Source organism: Erithacus rubecula (assembly GCF_903797595.1).
Source record: "Erithacus rubecula genome assembly, chromosome: 2".
Lineage (NCBI taxonomy): Eukaryota > Metazoa > Chordata > Aves > Passeriformes > Muscicapidae > Erithacus > Erithacus rubecula.
This window is the reverse complement of record NC_136685.1, coordinates 80,126,042-80,144,461: the sequence shown is the minus strand read 5'-3', so window position 1 is coordinate 80,144,461 and position 18,420 is coordinate 80,126,042. Positions and strand designations below refer to the sequence as shown.

At 47.7% G+C, this 18,420-nt stretch overlaps 1 protein-coding gene across 2 annotated transcripts in view; it reads left to right on the top strand.

Moving 5' to 3' along the window:
- Positions 1-18,420, top strand: part of MDGA1 (MAM domain containing glycosylphosphatidylinositol anchor 1) — a 137,392-nt gene that overhangs the window by 94,592 nt on the left and 24,380 nt on the right. For both annotated transcript variants that reach the window (XM_079298385.1, XM_079298384.1), the window contains exons 10-11: positions 420-571; positions 17,420-17,597. In XM_079298385.1, the coding sequence (XP_079154511.1) occupies positions 420-571; positions 17,420-17,597 (330 nt within the window). The remainder of the gene's footprint in view (positions 1-419; positions 572-17,419; positions 17,598-18,420) is intronic.

Here is an 18,420-nt window from a genome sequence, read left to right as displayed (position 1 = left end):
CAAATGATCTTTCCTCAGGGTTTGTTAGCAGGAGTCTCTGTAAAGCAGCAGATGAAACGGGAGAAATGCCAGTTTAAAGCTGTTACTTCAATTTAAACTACAAAGCAAGAGAGAAAAGATTAGAGCTAGTTCCAGCTGGAGAACTGAAGTTGTTCCCACCTTCTCAGGTGCTGGTTGTGTCCCACTGGTGTTGCAGGGCTGCTAATCCTCCCAACAGTTTAGGCTGGAAAGCAGTAGTGATTCACAGAAAAGAGTGGCACATTTGTGCAACACTGAAGGCGTCCATTGTGTTAGAGGCAGGTCGATAAGCTGGGTGAGTGGAGCTCTTCCACTCTCACCACGTCTCTTTGTAATTTTTTGTTCCCCTTGATCCCACTCTTTTACTTTCCTCCCTCTTTTTTTCTTTTTTTCCCCTCCAGCAAAAGCTTATAGCCCAGAGTTTTACTATGACACTCCCAACCCCACCTTGAGCCAGAAGCAATCCAAGAATTACTCTTACGTCTTGCAGTGGACCCAGAAGGAGCCTGATGCAGTGGATCCCATCCTCAAGTACCGCCTGGAAGTCCGGCAGGTAAGGTCTGCTCTCCTGGAGCCCCAGCATATGGGCTTTCAGGAGGCAATTACAGCAAGGTTTCCTTGCTGATTAAGAGCTGAAAGTGATGAAATTGGCAGATCCTGATGGTCTTGCACCTTCCCCACTGAATGGAAGAGACAGGCCAGGTGCACAACTTGGCGTTCATTTTTTTAACTCTGGGGCTGGGTACAGTTGAGGTCTTCCAAAGCCCTGCAGCCCCCATTGGGGTGGTTATGCTCATGTTTTGAATGGGGTTTTAGTGGGAACAGTGCCTTATAATCATTAGTTGGTGGTATAGATTTTGTAGGCCAAAAATTCAAGTGAATGGAATTCCATCCTCCTCACTCGTATGGAAAAAAGGGAATAAGCTGAAGAGCTCTCCAGGCAGGAACTGCAGGAAAAAGTCAATGGCTGTTTGTGTTGCAGAAGGGCTTTCATCCTGCCACACTAACTAAGCTATTTGGACTATATGAACTCTGCAGGGGAAGAGAAGTGGGTTTCAAGGTTTCTGGGTTTGAAGGGAAATCATACTGTGGGTTGGGGGCTGAGAGAGACAACTGAGTGAAATCTGAAGATATCATTGGTTGGAGAAGGTTAGGGAAAAGAGATTGATGTTTTTAAAGAGGACATTATCTTAGCAGGATTACCAGGTACTTTCATCCACACCCAGCAAAGCGCCCACATTCAACATTTTTGAAAAATGGGGACACATAAAATTGGTGGCTCGTGCCATTCGGTGGTAGCTGGGAAGCAAACTCATTTTGCAAGGAAAATTTTATTTACTGTAGACAGAAAACAAAATAATTAAAAAGATTCAAGTGTCTCTTTCCTCCAGTTCTGCACAGTAGGCTCCAGTTTTATGTCTCCGTTTGATTGTGAGCTCTCTGGGGTGGGACAGCCTTTGTTTGTTACTCACACCGCATGGAGCACGTTGTCAGTACTTAATAATAATACAGGACCCGAGGGAGCCTCTAATAATGAAGGCAGTTTGTCATAGTAGATCTTCCCTCTGAGCCAAGTTTCGCCATTATCAGCACTGCAACTCCATGAACAAATTTGTGGGTTTTATTCTTCTCCAGTAAGTTGAGGTATTTTTCTTTTTGCACAATGTCTAAAAGGAATCTTGGTTCTAGCCTTCACTGAGCTCCTACTAAACGGGATCAAAAGAAGGGAAAAGCACTTTTCTGCTTTAAGTTACGACATGAAGGAAGCTGAGTGCCATGCAAATTTAAATACACACACCCAGTTTGGTTCATACTCCATTGGTTACTGCTGTTAATGTTTGTGACTATTGAGTGCTGTGTTTTAGTGGAGCATGATACCGAGACCCTGCTGTAGCCCACTCATATGTATGGGAAAGCTTTTATAAATGGCTGTAGGTAACATCACGGCGGCCTGGAACTGAATAAGGAAAGGCAGAGAGGAGGAGAGAGGAAAGCTTTGTTCCCACTTCTGTCAAGCACAAGAAGGAAACACTTTTTTGTGATACTACTGTAAAAAAATTAACCCTGTCCTGTCTGAATCTAAGACACATTGGAAAAGGTTTTCATGATATTGCCTCGTCCTAGCTTTTTCCCAATGAAAACACTGGCATTTCATGGTGATGTCTCCACCCACGAGCCATACTGAGGTCTTATGGAGCTCTTTTCATTTCCTTGTCGCAGAGGATCCCCTCTCACATCCAGCCTGCAGCTTCCCTCTGTTCACTGCTGCCCTCCTGGCGTTTTTGCTGTGACGCCTCACTTGGGCTCCAAGCAGCCTTGTGACACCTTCTGACCTTTCACTCCTTCCCTTGCTCCATCACCCTCTCCCATGTCCTGCAGATTCTGCTGCTTTATCATGCCATCTTCTCTGTGCTGGGGCATCTGGGCTAAGCTGTGCATCCTTCTGTTCCATCACTGGACTGAAAACATAGGGACCTTAGTGAATATAACTGAAAAGCTCAAAAGCCTCAAAGTGTTACTGGCTGGAGAGCCCTTAAGAAAGGGGATTTGTCTGCCTGAGTGTGGAGCTGTGTTTGCCTGCCCACACTCCTCACTGGATATGCTGGCTTTCCAGGCACTACCTGTGGTGGCACAAAAATCCTCCTGGGGAGCTCAGATTGAAGTGGAATACTCTCCTTAGATGGAATGGGCCTTTCACAACTGATTTATTGCCAGCATCAGGCTGGTGAAAGCTCACCCAGCCAGGCAGCTCACCCTCTCCCCCAGTCCTGGGAGCTCTGCAGCCTCAGTGGTCATGGCAGGGGCTCTTCAGCGCCTTGAGGATGAATGAATGTGGCAGCCTGCAGTCTAGGGTGGGTGAGGGGCTGTCAGGAGGAAGAGGGGATGGAAAGAGGAGAATTAACTCTTGCTGAGCTGGAACCCAAAAGGCAGCCAGCTGGGATGCCCACTGGTTGCAATTTAGTTTGCTGGTTTTCATTTCACACTCCCTGGTTTGCTCAAGGAGCTCTTGGCATATGTAATGTGAAGATCCCCAAGTAGCAGGATGCTTTGCAAGGCACCTGGGAACACTTGAATTAAATTTGCTTGCTGCAGCTGCTGAAAATGGGGCTGGGTGAGAGTCAGAGTGCTGCTTATTAATTGGCTGGCGCCGTGCCTCCTCCAGTTCTTTCTGTTCAGCAGCTTCCTAGGGCATTACTGGGAGGATTGCAAGCAGTCTGGGGGAATTTGATTTTCTAAACAATGTATGGGGGCTCCCAGCAAGATGGGCAGATGCACTTCCACCAGGGCTGATTGTTCCCAGTGCTGCAGAGCAGGTTGAGCAGCACAACAGACGCACCAGTTCCAGTAGAATAAAAATTAACTTTTGATTAAAACTGTATAAACAGCTTGACAGCTTGGAGCCACTGACCCAGGAAAGTGCATATGATAGCAACTTGGAGCAAGCTTTTTGTGAAGCCTCTACTCTATGTCTCAGCAAAGAGGCTGTAGTTTCCTGGAAGGTAACATTCAGGTGGGCTTAGGCAGGGGCATTGCTAAGTGACAATTCAGAGGGGGAAAATATGCCCAATGAAGAACAGCAGGGACCTCACAGCTCTCTGTCCTGACAGCCTGGGAGGTTTTTCCTTGCTTGTTGCAAGGGAGTTGATCCAAATGCCAACCACCTTACTTCACCTTAGTTGGTGACTTCAGTGAGGTCACAGCCTTGGGTGGTTTGGTTGTGGGTAGATGCCACAAGGCTTTTGGGCTATTTGGTCAAGTTTTTTTTTCTGCCATGTATTCTTGCAGTGTAGAAAAGGCACTGAAGTACTGCATTCCAACTGAAAATTATTTTCATTGCTTGGGGATTCAAAGCAGCCTCCCCAAACCAGATCTTTGCTTAAAAAATAAAAAGCCTTTTAAGTTGCTTGTTTCTCTCTGTGTGTTTTATACCCATCCCAGGGCTCTGCTCTCACATTAAAGAGAAATGAAAAGCCATCTAATACTGCAAGCAGGTTGCATCATGGAGGAAAGATCTAAGTTGGGCTGGTGGTTATGGTTTTGGGGGATGGTGGCAGAATAACTGTGCACTTAATGAGCTGGAACCCGTCCGTGACCCGAGGCTGCAAGAGAAAGAGGAAGGAGAATGTCTTGGTGAAGTAGAAAGTTTAATCTTCATTGCTCCCCTCAAGGCGACCTGAGGCTGCTGTCTCCTCTGTACCTTCTCACACACAGGCTCAGGCCAGAACTGAGCCAGATTCACATATTCCTGGCTTTCCCCTCCTCAGAGAAGGCTGAGCCTGCCTGCCAGACAGACCCCTGAAATTTGCACTGGGCCAGGCCCCAGACCCGTTTGCTAAATCAGCTCCCTGGGTTGTCACTTCAGATTAATTCCTGTCAGGGAGTCTTTAATGAGACTGGCCCTGTGCAATGCCTGAGTAATTGTATGGTTTCTCTTTGTTTGTACTTTCATCTCCTCCATGTTGGATAAACATTCCCTGCTGTCTACAAAACTCATCTGGGCTTGGGAGCCGCTGCCACTTGCCTCATCAGCAGCCAGAGCAGCATTAATGAGAGCTGGGGCAGTGGGGAGCCTGCATACCATGTGGGGAGGTGACAGATAGCAGAGCTGCTGGGACAGACATAGGACAGGGGCATTAGCAGGAGTTTAATGACTGTGATTAGAGTGGAAGGTTAACTTTGCTGATGGCCATCCCAGCACAGCGGGAGAGGTTTTATGCCAAGGCCCACAGACTATGGATCTGTATCACTTCATTTCTGCCTCTCAGTTGTTCTTTTTCTCTCCTCTGAGCCCACTTTGCATTGTCTGTCTATTGCTGCCTGTCTTTGGCTTCATCACCTCCCAGACCAGCCACCCCTCCGAGGGCAGGGAGGTCTCTCCCTGTGTGCCCTGAGCAGGGGTGGTGCTGTGCCAAGGGGGGTTGAATGAGCAGAGCAGCTGCCCACGGCTCCCCCTAAATGCTTCCTTGAGAATGCCTGTGGCTCCCAGATTAGAAAAGGATATGACTGCAAAAAGGTGATGTACTTGAGCAACTGGTGACTCCTGCAGCAGTCCAGATGCGTTTCCTGGGAGATGAACAAAAATTCTGTTCTTCTGCACATGCAACCATGGCTTCAGGCAAAGATTCTTGGGAAAACAAGCAGCTGGCACCTTGTGGGTTCCCTGGGGTCTGTACCTCGGGGGTGGGGGGGAGGGAATGGGACAGCAAAGGCTTGGTGAGGAGGCAGCTCTGCACAAGGCAGAGCTTAGGGTGGCTGAACTCGCTCTACAAAGGCTCTGACATTTTGCTGGCTCCACAGCACACCACGCTGCCATTGCCAAGGCAACCACTGCAGACCAAGTTGGGTACATAGCTCTCATCCCAAGGCTCTCTGTGCTCTCTGACCCCACTGGCCCCATCCTTTGCATTCCCACAGTAGTATGGGAATGCAGTGAGGTTTTCAGCTGGGGGATGCTGCAAGAGCTGAGAAGGTGATATCTGGTTTAGGACTTAACTGCTTCAGGAGCAGTCAGGGCTATGCTAGTTTTCATACTAGAAAATGAAAACTTAAAGGAGCATTGCAGCTTGTGAGCTAGGGAGGTACCCATCCTGCTCTGTGGAGCACTGGCCTGGTGTTACCTGGAAAAAGGGAATGTAGTGCCACATCCACCAAAAAATCCTCCAGCTGACAGGCCAGTTTGATGTCCAGGGTAGGACACAGACAGGGCACATGGAACAGGGATATGTGAGTCCCTTTACCAAGAGCATCACAGTCCCAGCTGGCTGCAACCACAGAGTGTGGCTTTTCTTGAAACAGCACGTGGTGGCCTTGGCTGCATGTGAGATGCTGTGCAGACAGAAATACTCATGGGATGTGACAAATCACATCCCTTTACTGTTCCTTGTGGCATCTGATATGGGCTCTGCTGACCCTCCCTCACTGGTGTTGGGACTGAGGACTCCAGTGACTTGGTTTCCCAGTGTTTGCCCAGCACTAATCTCAAAGCAGACCTTCTGTTGCAGGATAGCTTAAAAGTCACATCTGTCAGAAAGCTTCTCTAGTCCTCTTTTCTTTTTTTGCCTACCTTGTCTTTCAGTTTGATGTTTGATCACAGACTGCTGTCATATGGGATGTTAAATCAACGCAATTCCATCTACCTGCAGAGCCATCCTCTGTAGTGGAAAAAGGTCTTTTTTTAGCTCTAACTGCCCTATCTCCCTACTGATGCTCTTTTTTTTTAAATTTCATCTTTTGGTCAGGAAGTGAGAATAGGCAGATTATATCTGTGCTCTCAAGACAATTGCATTCAGTTGTGTTAGTGGCCTGTGTGATCCTGGGCAGGATTCATTCCTTAGGAAGAGGTGGAAAAGGATGCAGTAATGAGCCAGTGCCACTGGGAGTTGTGCTTGGTGGATGGTTTGAACAGCCAGCAAGATGCAAAGCAAGGGAAAGTGAGAGAGGGGAGAGGAGGAACTGCCTTTCCAGGCTGCAAGAGGAGGAGGGGTTTGGATCTGAGTGTCAGCTACATGCCAGAGGAGGGAGAGCTGGCTGATCAATAACAAATGGTGGACATGCAGTCCTTCAGCTCAGTAGGATTGGTGTGCTGGACCTGGAGGTGAAGCAGTGACATTGCCATGGGCATGTGGGAGTGAAGACAGCGGGATCTGACCTCAGCTGTGCTCTCTGCTGCCTGGAAATGGGACACACCATCAGTCACTGCAGCTCACAGCACATGAAGCCATCTCTCTTTTCATCCCTAGCAATCTGTCACAGAAGATGCTGCTAGAACAAGGTCTTCTCCACCTCTGTTATAAGGGAAGATCACAGGATAGCTGAATGTTTGGTGGGAGTGGAAACAAGGAGGTTTTTTTCCATGTTTCATGTTTGTACTCTCTGTTGGCTAAGTTGACAACAGCAGCACAAAGGAAGGGAGTTTCATCCTGGCCATTACTCACTGCAGATGGAAATGTTTACCTGGCCATGGCTGTTGTTGGCTCTATCAGAGGATCAGAATGTTTTCTACAAGGGTGGCCAGGGAAGCTTGGCACAGGCCTGACCAGCACTGATGTGTCAGGTGTGATTTCAGTGGAAGGGACTGGTAGCCATGGAAAAAGGTTTCCCCCTTCGGTAGTCAAACAGCTTCCAGTGCCACTGTTGGGACTTCTTCCCTTTCCCCATGAGAGCTTAGCACATGATGCTTAACTACTGAATTAGTTTGATTAATTCTGTCTTTTTGCATTCACAAATTGCTCCTCGGTATGATACATGGTTTTCCTGAGCTGGTTTTCCCTAGTCCACAGACCATTTGTAATCAGTTAGTCGGGAAAAGTAGTAATATGAGCAGTGGCAGATTAGCTGTGCTTCAGTCTTAAGGTATCATTTCTCTTCTGTAATTATCCAACGTAAGTAAAGTGTAGTTAGTTGACCTTGGCTGGATCCCAGTTTCCCAGTAAACTGCTCTATCATTCTCCCCTCCTCTGCAGGACAGGGGAGAAAAAATAAGATTGTAAAAAATATATGAGTCAAGATACAGTCAGTTTAATAACCAACAGCTAAGGCCATGTGCAGAAGCAAAGGAAAATGAACAATTATTTCTCTACTTCACATCAGCAAGCAATGTCCAGCCACTTTGTGGGAAACAGGTCTTAGCACATGTAGCAGTTGCTCTGGATGACAAATGTCACAGTCGTACTTTCATATCCCTTTGGTCAATCTGAATCAGCAGTCCTGGATATGATGTTCCCTCCCAAGATCTTGCCCACCCCCAGCCTACTGCTGAGGGGAGAGTGCTGGAGAGACAGCACTGGGGCTGTGGGAACTCTGCTTAGCAGTAGCCAGAACACTGGTGTGTTATCAAGTTCTTTCTAGCTGACCATACAAAGCACAGAATTGTGAGGGCTCCAATTGGGAAAATTACCTCTGTCTCAGCCAGCTCCAAAATGTAAAGTAACCTGCCCAAAACAGGGTAGCTGACAGTGTTACAAGGTGTCTTGCCATTTGTAAGGTGCCTTGCAGATTTTGTCTTAACTTTTTGTAAGTACTGCTCCTAATGCTGTTCGAGTACACAACTGGTCAAGAGAGTAAGCAGGGTATTGTTCAGCTTTCCTAGTACAAGGGAATATTTCAAGCACATGTCCCAGTTTTAGCTGTGTTCAGAACAGTTACAGTGACTGAGAAGAGAAATTAAAATAATTTTGCTGGAAAGGCTCATATGATCTTATAACACATCTAAAAGGAAAATCTCATGTCTTTCTAGCTCCTAGCACCACTGTTCGGTGTTCTTTTTGGGTAAGAAAAACGTGAGAGAAGTGATAATCAGATTCCCCAAACCAAGAGACCCCTCATAGCAGCTTTGCAGGATACAGATGTTGCTTTCACATCACTGTGCTTGTTCGTATCCAGCAGGCTCTTGGCTCCTGTTTTACAATGCTGAGTACAGAATGGAAAATGCTTGCCAGGTATCAAGTCCTTTTTGTGCATCTCTTTTTGTGCATCACTTATCCACACTCCTTCAGTGTCCTCAAGGGGTACATGCTAGTATTGAGTCTTTCAGAAAGTCCCTGTTGATAGGCAGTCATGTGGCTTCCCCATTTACTCTGCTCATCTGTTGCTTTTGGCAGTTGGTCCATGTTCCTCCTACTGCTTCACCATCTTTGTGGTGGACCTTTGTCCTTTTTCTGCCTTTTCCTGCTCACCTTCCTATATTCCACCTCTTCTTTCTTTTGTTTCTGTTTGCTTTTTTTCGGTTTTGTTTCTTTTTTCCCCTGACTCTTACTTCCTAGAATACATTGGAGATAAGAGCGTGTGAAGGGAAAGGGTTTGCAAGAGAGTTGTAGTGTCTCCCATAGCTGGTCATGAATGAAAGGAGTGGGCACTAGATGAATGTTTTGGCAGTGTATCATAAAGAAATGAAGTGGCAGCATGGAGCAATGTGAAGAGCTTTATGGGTCTCCCTGCATATCCTGCGCTGCCTCTGCCTCTTCTATAAAGACAGCCTAGAGGCTCTGGAATGATACTTACCTACATACCTTCATTACAGGTACCTGCAAAGCCCAGAGTCACACAAAAAGGTTATTTCTGCTCCAGGAAATATCAGCCCCATCCTTTATTAGTTGTCTTCACGGGTGAAGGTACCCTAGCACCTTCTGCTCTGTCAGGGCTCTGCCAGGGTCTGTAGAGAACTGAAGAAATGAAGCTCCTGTTGGTGCAGCATATCCTGCTTGCAAGTTACACCATATTCTAGGCAAAGTGGCTCAGAGCTCAGCCTAACTGCAGCTGGGCAGACCTGGGCTGTGCAGGGCCAAATTGCTTCTTTTGTCTGGGAGCCAGAAGTGCTGACAGTACAGTGCATAGATATGTGCATGGGTCCGGCTGCAAGCAGATGTGTCCAGTGCAAGGAAATTGTGGAAAAGGAGACTGTGCTTACTGATGTAGGGATGGGCATAAAGTTGGATCCAGTAGGGCACTGATCAGTGCTGATTTTCAGATGTGAGGCTCAAAAGAGTCTGGAACCATTGCTCTCTGCAAGAGGGGGATGTGGAGGAGCATGAGAGATACTGTCTCTTACCCAGTTCGTGCCCATAAAATAGACAGAGAGGTGATCTCAGGCTCTGCAGTGCACAGTAAAGAGTCAGTACAGGTAGGAACTTGCAGTAAGAGTAGAGAGCTTCCAGTCTGAAACAGTGGGACTGCATGTGCCCTCAGGGTTGAAAATAAAGCTGTGAGACAGTAGAAGAGAGCCTCAGTTAAGGCTTGTGCTCGACTGCCTCTCTGACAGAGTGAAGGCTAGGTCTGTTCTTCCTTAGACCAGGGAGCATACACTAATAAAATACATATTGCTTTCTGATCAGATCCTAATGAAAGACATTATTGAAGAGTGTAGAACAAGCACTTACAGTAATTCATGACAGCACCAATTTGGCTTCTCTAGGAAACCATAAACTGCTGCTCTTGGCACCTAATGAGGATGGGCAGCTGATTGCCTGTGCAAGAGGAAGAGAGAGAGACTGACTCCCGGCCTTGATGGCTCCAGCTGTCCTCAGAAGCCACTGAGAGTTGCAGTTGCTTCTCTCTGGAGTTGGGAATGTTTCAGCCAAGAAACTGGTCTTCCTGATAAAGGACAGTACAAAAATCTTCCAGGACTCTTCATTTAGACTGAATGATGGATTTGGTTTGGGCATCCATCCTTGCTTAATCCCAGGATCTGAACCTGTGTGCTTGGCTGATGAAAAATATAGGCATGAATTTCAGCTCACCAATGTGCTTGTCTGGGAAATGCCACTTTTGTGCTTGCAATGTGATTGTTTGTTCTGGAAACCCCTTAGGAGTAATGGTTATCAAGCAAGGAAAATAAAATAAATCCAACTGTAAACTTACCTTAGCACTTTAATTGATGAGGTTAGTGCTCAACATCATTTTCATCCAAGATGGTAATTAAGTACTAACCAAAGAAAATCTTTTAATTCAATGTGACAGGCAGAGAAAGTTTGATGACAGATTATAAAGAAGCATCAAAATTACTATCTTCATATCCAAATCAAATTTCTTCACTACCCAAAACATACCCAAATAGTTTTTCCAGAATAGGCAAGCATCTTCACTGCAGCTGATACCAGAGATACTCCCAGAGTTCAGAATCCCGTATTAGGATTGTGCTCTTGAAATTTTGTGTAGCTGACACCTGGCTGGGAGAAAATGCCACCTTGGTAAAGGATTAGGAAGGATTGAAAGAAAGATCTGAAAGACAGAAAACTATTTGAGTGGTTCTGGTGGGATGAAATGCAGTGGTACAAAGGCAGGGTCATAGATGCTGAAGGTGATGCAGGCTGGGAACTCATATTTGGAAAATAAGTGCAGTGGGCAAGTGAGTTGACTTCAAGGAGCAGCTGATAAGATGCAGGTGTGAGAAGGGGCAAATGTACTCCTAGATGAAAATCGAGGCACTTCTGGGCAAGGTGGAGAAGTGCCACTACATCCTATATGCAGGGCTGGGGCACTGAGCTCCAGCAAGTGGGATCATGCAGAAAAACACTGTAGAGTCAATCCTGGAGATGGAGAGTCTTACAAGAGCAGTCACAGAGTGCTCAGCCTGCTTAGCCCAACAAAACAAAGGCTGAGAGGTGGTGAGATTGCTGGCTGTAAAACACCAGGGGGTCAAGCAGCAGTGAGGAAAAAAGAGCCATTGAAGCTAAGGACAATACTGGCACAAGATAACTGGGTGCAAGCTGCATGTGAATAAATTCAGTCTGGGAATGAGAACATTAGAGCAGTCAGGCTCCAGAACAGATGTCCAGGGGAGGAGCAGGCCTAAAGGGGAAAAAACACTTTTGAGATAAAATGTGATACATACATAAAATTAATAAGCAGAGGCAGCCCCTCTGGTGAAAGGGGACTGGACCCTGCCAGCCAGGAGTGTACATCCCTGCTGTGTCCTAGATTGTAGCCATGCTTTGCCCTTCTCTGAACTCTGGGGGCAGAGGGGCTTTATCCCTCTGCCAAAATACAGAGATCAAGCATCCAATTCATGGTGTTCAAAAGGAATGTCAGAGACATCTTCCTCTACTCTGCCCTGTGGTGCCAAGGTGACATCAAGGATCACAATCTCAATCCACTGCTGTGTGTCAGAGTGAATAGGAAGAAGGGGAAAGGAAGGGCCAGATTTAAGGCATATTTTTCCAGCATTGTGGGATATATGTATGTGGGAGCCTCATGTTCAAGAGAGTTCCCAAAAATTTCCAGTCCCCACCTCCATCCTGACCCTGTTTCAGAGAATTTTTTATTCCTGTTTCCCCAAGAAATTACTTCTACCTGTGGAACTCATCTGCTGAGCTCTCAAGAACTGGATAATTTGCTTTCAATCTCTGGTACTATAAACTTCAACACACATAAATTCTATAATCATATTTCTTTTTTTGTTTTTTGGGGGTTTTTTAAATCTTTAAGAAGTCCATGGCTTCTAAATACTTTGAGTCTGCCTCTCTGCTCTCTGTCACATATCCTGTATTTTTGGAGGCACAGTTGGGGCAAGAATTGAGGGCAGGGAATGTCTGATAAAGCAGCAGGAGGTTTGGCATTGCAGAGCACCTTTTTCATCCCAGGAGCTGTTACCAGTGCCATGAACAAGCTCAGCCCCTTCCAGTGTCTTGTGAGTATCTTTCCTGGCTGTCACCAGTTTAAGGCCACAGACACTGCCAGTCCCATCATGGTGAGGGCAGTGATGTGATTGTTTCTGGTCTCTGTGAGCATCACTCCCTTAGGAAGGGAGCAGCTGTATCTTAGCTGGACTTTGTTGGGATGAGATCATCACAGTCGCAGCCACTGGGGAAATCTGATGAGAGATGATGCCTGCAGCACTCTAGGACAAAGCTATGTGATGAAGCCCAGACTGTGCAAACAGGCTGAAATGGTACAAGTGGGAGGCTCTGTCACACCCTGAGCAGTATTGCTTGTCAGAAGTGCCCTTCTGCTACTCTCACCTTCTCCTGGCCCCTGGACCTTGCTAAACAGGGATGTCAGTGTGTGCTGAGAAACTGGGCAGCTTGGCACTGAGTTTTGAAGACCACCTTTACTGCTGGTTGCTTGCAGAGTGCAGCCCACCAGCTGCACAGGTTGTTGAAGATTGGTTTTACCAGATTATTGCCCCATGCTTCTTTTCAGACTTTTTTGAGATACTTGTGCTTCCTGCACCACCAGGCTCTCCACAGCTTCTAGTCTGGTGGATGTCTGCTCTCCAGAGTGTCCTGGCACTCAGAGGTGAGAGAGGAGGGGGAGGTGGGGAGCTTAGGACACCCCGCCTGCAGACACACCAGAAGCAACATTTGTCTGGTGTCAGACCTGCACAGGAATATGCCAGAGGGACAGAGCCTGCATGCCTTTATCTGCTGCCTCCCCTGCCTTCAGAGAGGCTGGAGAGGCTGCAGATGGAGCTGGTAGCTGTCCCCACAGCCCATAGCTGCAGTTAGTGAGGATGGAATGGGAATGCAGCCACCCACCCCTGTCTCTTTCGTGCTGCAGGAGGGAGCAGCCAGGGGAATTTGAATGAGGCTGAGAAAAAAGGGTGAAAGAGCAAGGATGTGTGGAAAGGATTTGAATGGAAATATTGGAAAGCAGAGCTACTGCTTGTGCCCTGAGCTGAGAAGTTGCTGAAAAAGGGGGACAAGTAAAGAGTGAATTACTGGGAAGCTGGATGCCTGCAAAACAATTCCTTTGATCTGATCAGCTTGTTGGGGGATCTACATGATTTTAATGTTCATTTTTCTAGCTGTTGTTTGCTAGAAATACCTTGGGGCTTGGTGATGAAACAGATTTTCTTTCTAATTTCTCCCTCAAACAAGCATTAAGATACAGATGGTTGTGAGACCATGTGCATGGCTTCACAAGTCACACCAGTCTCAGCACAGGCAGGTTGTTGTGGTAGTGTAGACCAGAGCCACATCACTCTTGACAGATGTGTTTATAACATCCTTTAGCTTTATAAAGGCTGCTATCTGGTACATTATCTGGAGTAAACATTCAGTCTGAAAACATCATCCTAGTTTATTACTTTAATAGCCTATATAAATAGAAACTGTAGGTGTGGCAGTGTCATACCTCAGCCCCTCTGCTGTGACAGTGCCCCAGCTGGAAATGGAAGCAGGGCAGGGGTACTGTGACATCCTGCTTTTGTCTCTGAGACTCTTGGTGTGTGTTCCCAGTCCATGGGCCAGCTTGGCTGGCTACAGTGGGACAAGCACTCTGCAAGCATCACAGGCTGGCTCAAATGAAAGACAGGGGAAAGTGCAGACAGGGCCCACCAACAGCGTGGGTGATGGTGAGGAATGAGGAAGGGCAGCCCCCATTTGCAGCTCCCAGAGGTTTGATGGCTGAGTGCATGTGAGTGAGTTCTCCCCTGATTGCTGGTGCTGCTTACAGTGACAGGGAAAGGGACAGGTTGCCTACCCTGCACGTGAATACACAAACCACATGGGGCTGACTTTGCCCTTTGTAAGGTGTTTTTAGGGAACCCATTCCACAAGAACATTCTCACCTCTGCAGCCTGACATTCACAGCCAGCTGGTAGAAATTGTGGATTTATTTTGTTTTTCTCCTTTCCCATCCCCTTCCTCAGATTATTGGGAAGGGAGGGAGGTAAAGGCAGAGGTGAGCCTGTGCTTTGCACAGTGCTCTTGCTCTGGCCCCTGAGCCAGCTCCCTGAGCCTGGTGATGAATGAGCTTGTAGCATGAGCTGCTCCACTGAGGCTTCAGCCTCTCTAATAAGGTGGCCAGTGTTTCCCTGTCCTCTGTGCCAGCCTCTGCTTTATTAACTGCACTGCAGCAATATTAAACTGGAACACTGGGTCAACCTGATCCTGAGGAGAGATGCTGGGGTGGGGGTGGAAGGAAGAAGATATCAGGATAGCACAAGAACACATGGAGCAGGAGAAAGGGAAACAGCTGGCAATTGAAGTGGATTGAAAAATGGGTTCCTGCTGGTGCCTGCTGCTGGCAATCAGGGACGCAAAGGATGTTTAAGGAGGGGGATGCACAGGCAGACTTTGGCCTTTCCGTCTCTGTCTGCTGGACCTGTGCTAGTGACTCCAAGCCAGCACCTGCTCCACATGCACACAGCAAGCAGCTGGCTGGAGCTGCCCTCTTTTCTCCCTTGCACTAATTTCATGCCCTTTAAACTGTGCTGGCAGCGCACCTGGCTCTTTCTACTGACAGCTGCAGCTAGCTCAGGGCCCATGCTGCTTTCACAGAGAAGCCAACCTTGCCAAAGACATCCAGGGCCAGTTCTGTTGTGATGCCAGGACTGTAGAAACTGTAGTAAAGATGTGCAGAGGGTAGTCTTGCTGGCAGCCAGTTTCTGTGTCAGTCCAAGTTGCATATTGGATAGAGACAGGACATAATATGCTGGGAGAAGATGTAGCTACAAAATATTTGGTGGAGGGAAAGGACCCTCTTAAAACTTTGCCTCTGGGCTCCAAGAGGAAATACATGCTGAGCCTTGGCTGTGCCTTTCCCATTACCTAGTGATTCAGGTCTCTTCTAAAAAGCAGGGAGGTTGCAATCCATAGAAAGCATATGTGCCTTTAATTATTTCTGTTTTGCAGCCAAACCTGTGTGGCAGACGGTTATTTATATGGTTAAACAAGTCCCTGAGGATAGGCTCGACCAGGGGATCCAGAGCTTTGCATCCAGACTGGAGGCTGATTTCTCAGTTTGTCCTGGATTCGATGACGTGGGAGAGTACATGATTTGACCTTGCTCCCAAAGGCTTTAGATACCTAAATTCCACCCAACTCCCAGCTGAGGTGGAATTTGCACTGTCTGAATCTCACCCTCAAGCTTCCCTCTGACTCTCCATTTTAGTTTCTCTTCTAAAGGTTATATCTAGATGAGGGAAATGGTTCCTGACCTCCTCCTGTTTGCTGGTTGCCTTCCCAACACCCCAGAAAATAGCAGCCTGTGGGGAGGATCTGCTGCCAGTCCTCCCAGTCACACTCCGCTCCCCAAAAAGTGTCGTGCCAGGAGCTGTACCACTCTAGACTTCTGCTTCTGGCTTCTGACTGCTCCTCTTCTCCCAGATAATTGGGGGTCTGATGCTAATGATCCCAGCTTAAGTCCCTGCCCCTGGGAGCCAGCTCTGCCACTGCTTGGCCAGAACGATGGTGTGTCGGGCTGGCAGATAGGAGGGCTGAGCAGGAGGAGTGCCATGGGTCAGAACCCAGCTGGCATGTCTGCAGGTAGGGTGTTGTCAATATGAACACATCCTGGCAGCATCCTGGTGCCTCTGGGAACCATTGCCCTGGTCCTGCCCACTAGGACTGCTCCCAGGTGCCTTGTAGGGCAGCACCAAGCTGGGGGAAGGCACCAGAACAGCTCCCAGCTCTCTGCTCCATCTTGCCAGGGGGGAGGAGGAGAGTGCAGCAAGCAGCTCCTCAAGCAACTTATACCCTGATCTGTTCAGGTACAAAGGTTTATTTTAGGTACAGTCTGTAAGGCAGGTGCAAAATTGTTTTTCACTGTGAGAGCCACAGGTTCCCAGGGACCAGTCCCTGCCCCTACACTTGGGACCAGCATCCAAACTGTGGGCAGATCAACGAGGTGGGTCAATGGGTCCTGGCTGTGTTGGAAAAGAATGGGACTTTGGCACAGGAAGCTCTACAGCAGCAGCCATTGCTTCTGAGTTTGACCTTAGAGCTACATACGTGAGAGCTGGAGACAGGCAGAAGAGGGATTGTATGTACTTGTTTTTACTAAGCACCACATCAGCATTGCCCCTGCCCTGCTTTGATAGTGGCCTTTGCTTCTGCTGTGCCCTCACTCCATCTTCTTGCCCCACACTGTGTACACTGACAGATTTGCTGTTAACATTCCTCCATGCATCCTGCTTCCAGTAATCCTGCAACGTCAGAGTTAATGGTGAACACTGAGGCTGCCTGTCAGGAGAACTGCTTTTGCCATGAAAACTTCAGCCTAGAGGATGTATCAGAGGCAAGGGAAGGCTTAGTGAGTGCTGGACTATGGAAAGTCCTGCCAAAGGTCTTTTTACCAGCACCAGCATCCCCAGTAACATATTTTGCCGCAAGGATCCAGGCACTGCACAGCGACAGGCAGGAAATTGTGTCTTCACAATGCAATCCTCGTTCTTGCTCTTTCCCAGCCAAGCAAGCATGACCATGGCAGGGAAGTTTCACTGACATGTAATTCATCATTTTTAGTGGTAGTGATTTTGATAACGATATTTTCCCCATTGTTTTCTTGAAACTTCTCTGCTGCCTTAGCAAAGTGAACAATGTTTAGCTGGTATGGTTCAGCCAGCATAATTCAGCCCTTTCCAATGGGAATCAGAGGAAGCAGAGCCTTCACTGGGGTGAGTGACCCCAGAGAACCATCAACTTGAACCAGATCCCTTGCTCTGGTCTGCAGAGGCAGTCCAAGGATGGACCCAATGGAAGGTTTCTGAGGAAGTATGGTAGTGGACTGCTCCCAGTGAGACACCACATGAAGTGCCACATGGCCCAGGCAGCAAATTAATGAATTCTGCAGCAATGATTGTGAACTGAAAGGTATCTTGGTGCAATGCCATGTGCTGTGTTTGCACAGGACCTGGATGCACTAACGGGGGTGAATTTGGCTCATTTTCTCCCTCCTGAAATCATTGCTTCTGACACAAAGTTGCTTCAGGACCTGTTGTTCAAATTATCCCTACAGTCCGTCCCTTGGAGGGTACCAAGGCTTCCCTTCAGGGAGAGCTCAGGCTCCTGATGGCTGCTCTGTACCAGGGATGGCAATTTTCAAACCAATACTGCATGAAGATCTCATGGAGCAACCAGGTGTACATCTGTATAGAAAGAGGAGGACTAGGGTGTAAGATGATGGTTGCTCAGGTTTCCAGTATCAGGATTTTCATAACACTGCGGGTTCTTTTTCTATGCAGCTGTCTCAGAGAAACACCATCCAGACCTTCATTCCTGTGAAGAAGATGGAGAAGGGCCTGTTGCTGGAGCACATCCTGCCCAACCTGAAGGTGCCTCAGAGCTATGAAGTCCGCCTGACGCCCATCACCAGCTTTGGGGCTGGGGACATGGCTGCCCGCATCATCCGGTACATGGAACGTAGGTGTCTCCTCCTCCTGCTGCCCCAGAGCAGGTCCCAGCCTCGGGCCTGGGGATGTGGGCGTGCAGAGAGTGCTCTTCTCTGACCTTGGGGGGTCTCTGTGCTCTCAGGAGTTCTGATGGCAGTGCTGTTGCATTTGGCTGTAGTTTAGATGCTGCCATCAGTGCAGAGCACTGGAGATCTCTGAAGGTCGGTCTCCACTCATCCTTCACTCAGCAGCTCTGGCTTACACACTGCACTCTCTGGGCAGGAGATCCCCAAAACCCCAGTCAGGTCATACTGCAAATCCCATTGGTGCAATGGCTTATTATACAAGATAGCCACTGGATGCTGTGTATAAGCCACACACCCGTAAAAGGGGATTTTGAGAGACTTCAGTTATTTCCAGAGCTGAATGAATGATTCCTTTCCTAACTAGTCATTTATAAAGCTCTGTCCAATACCATGAATCCCACATTATCCCATTGGTATACATTGACCATACTTCTCTCCCCATCATCCCAACAACTCCCAGCTCTCTCTATTCCCACAACTCTATGATTCCTTTATTCTCCAACAGGAATTTGGACCCTCTGTTTCAGCAGAAAGTACAGATCCTTCTCCTGTTATGTTTGCTTGATTTCACACCACCCTCTTGTTCCTGTGGACTGATGGCACGTCCTGTGCCCCAGCACACCTGTCATGCCATTCTTCCACTACTGCTGTGATGTCCCTCTTAGGTACCAACCTTTGATATCTAAGTAGATGCTATCCCACACTGTGCTCCAGAAGGGTTTCCCTATGATCCCAGGATCACCCCTTAGTGGGGTTTTCTTAAGGTCT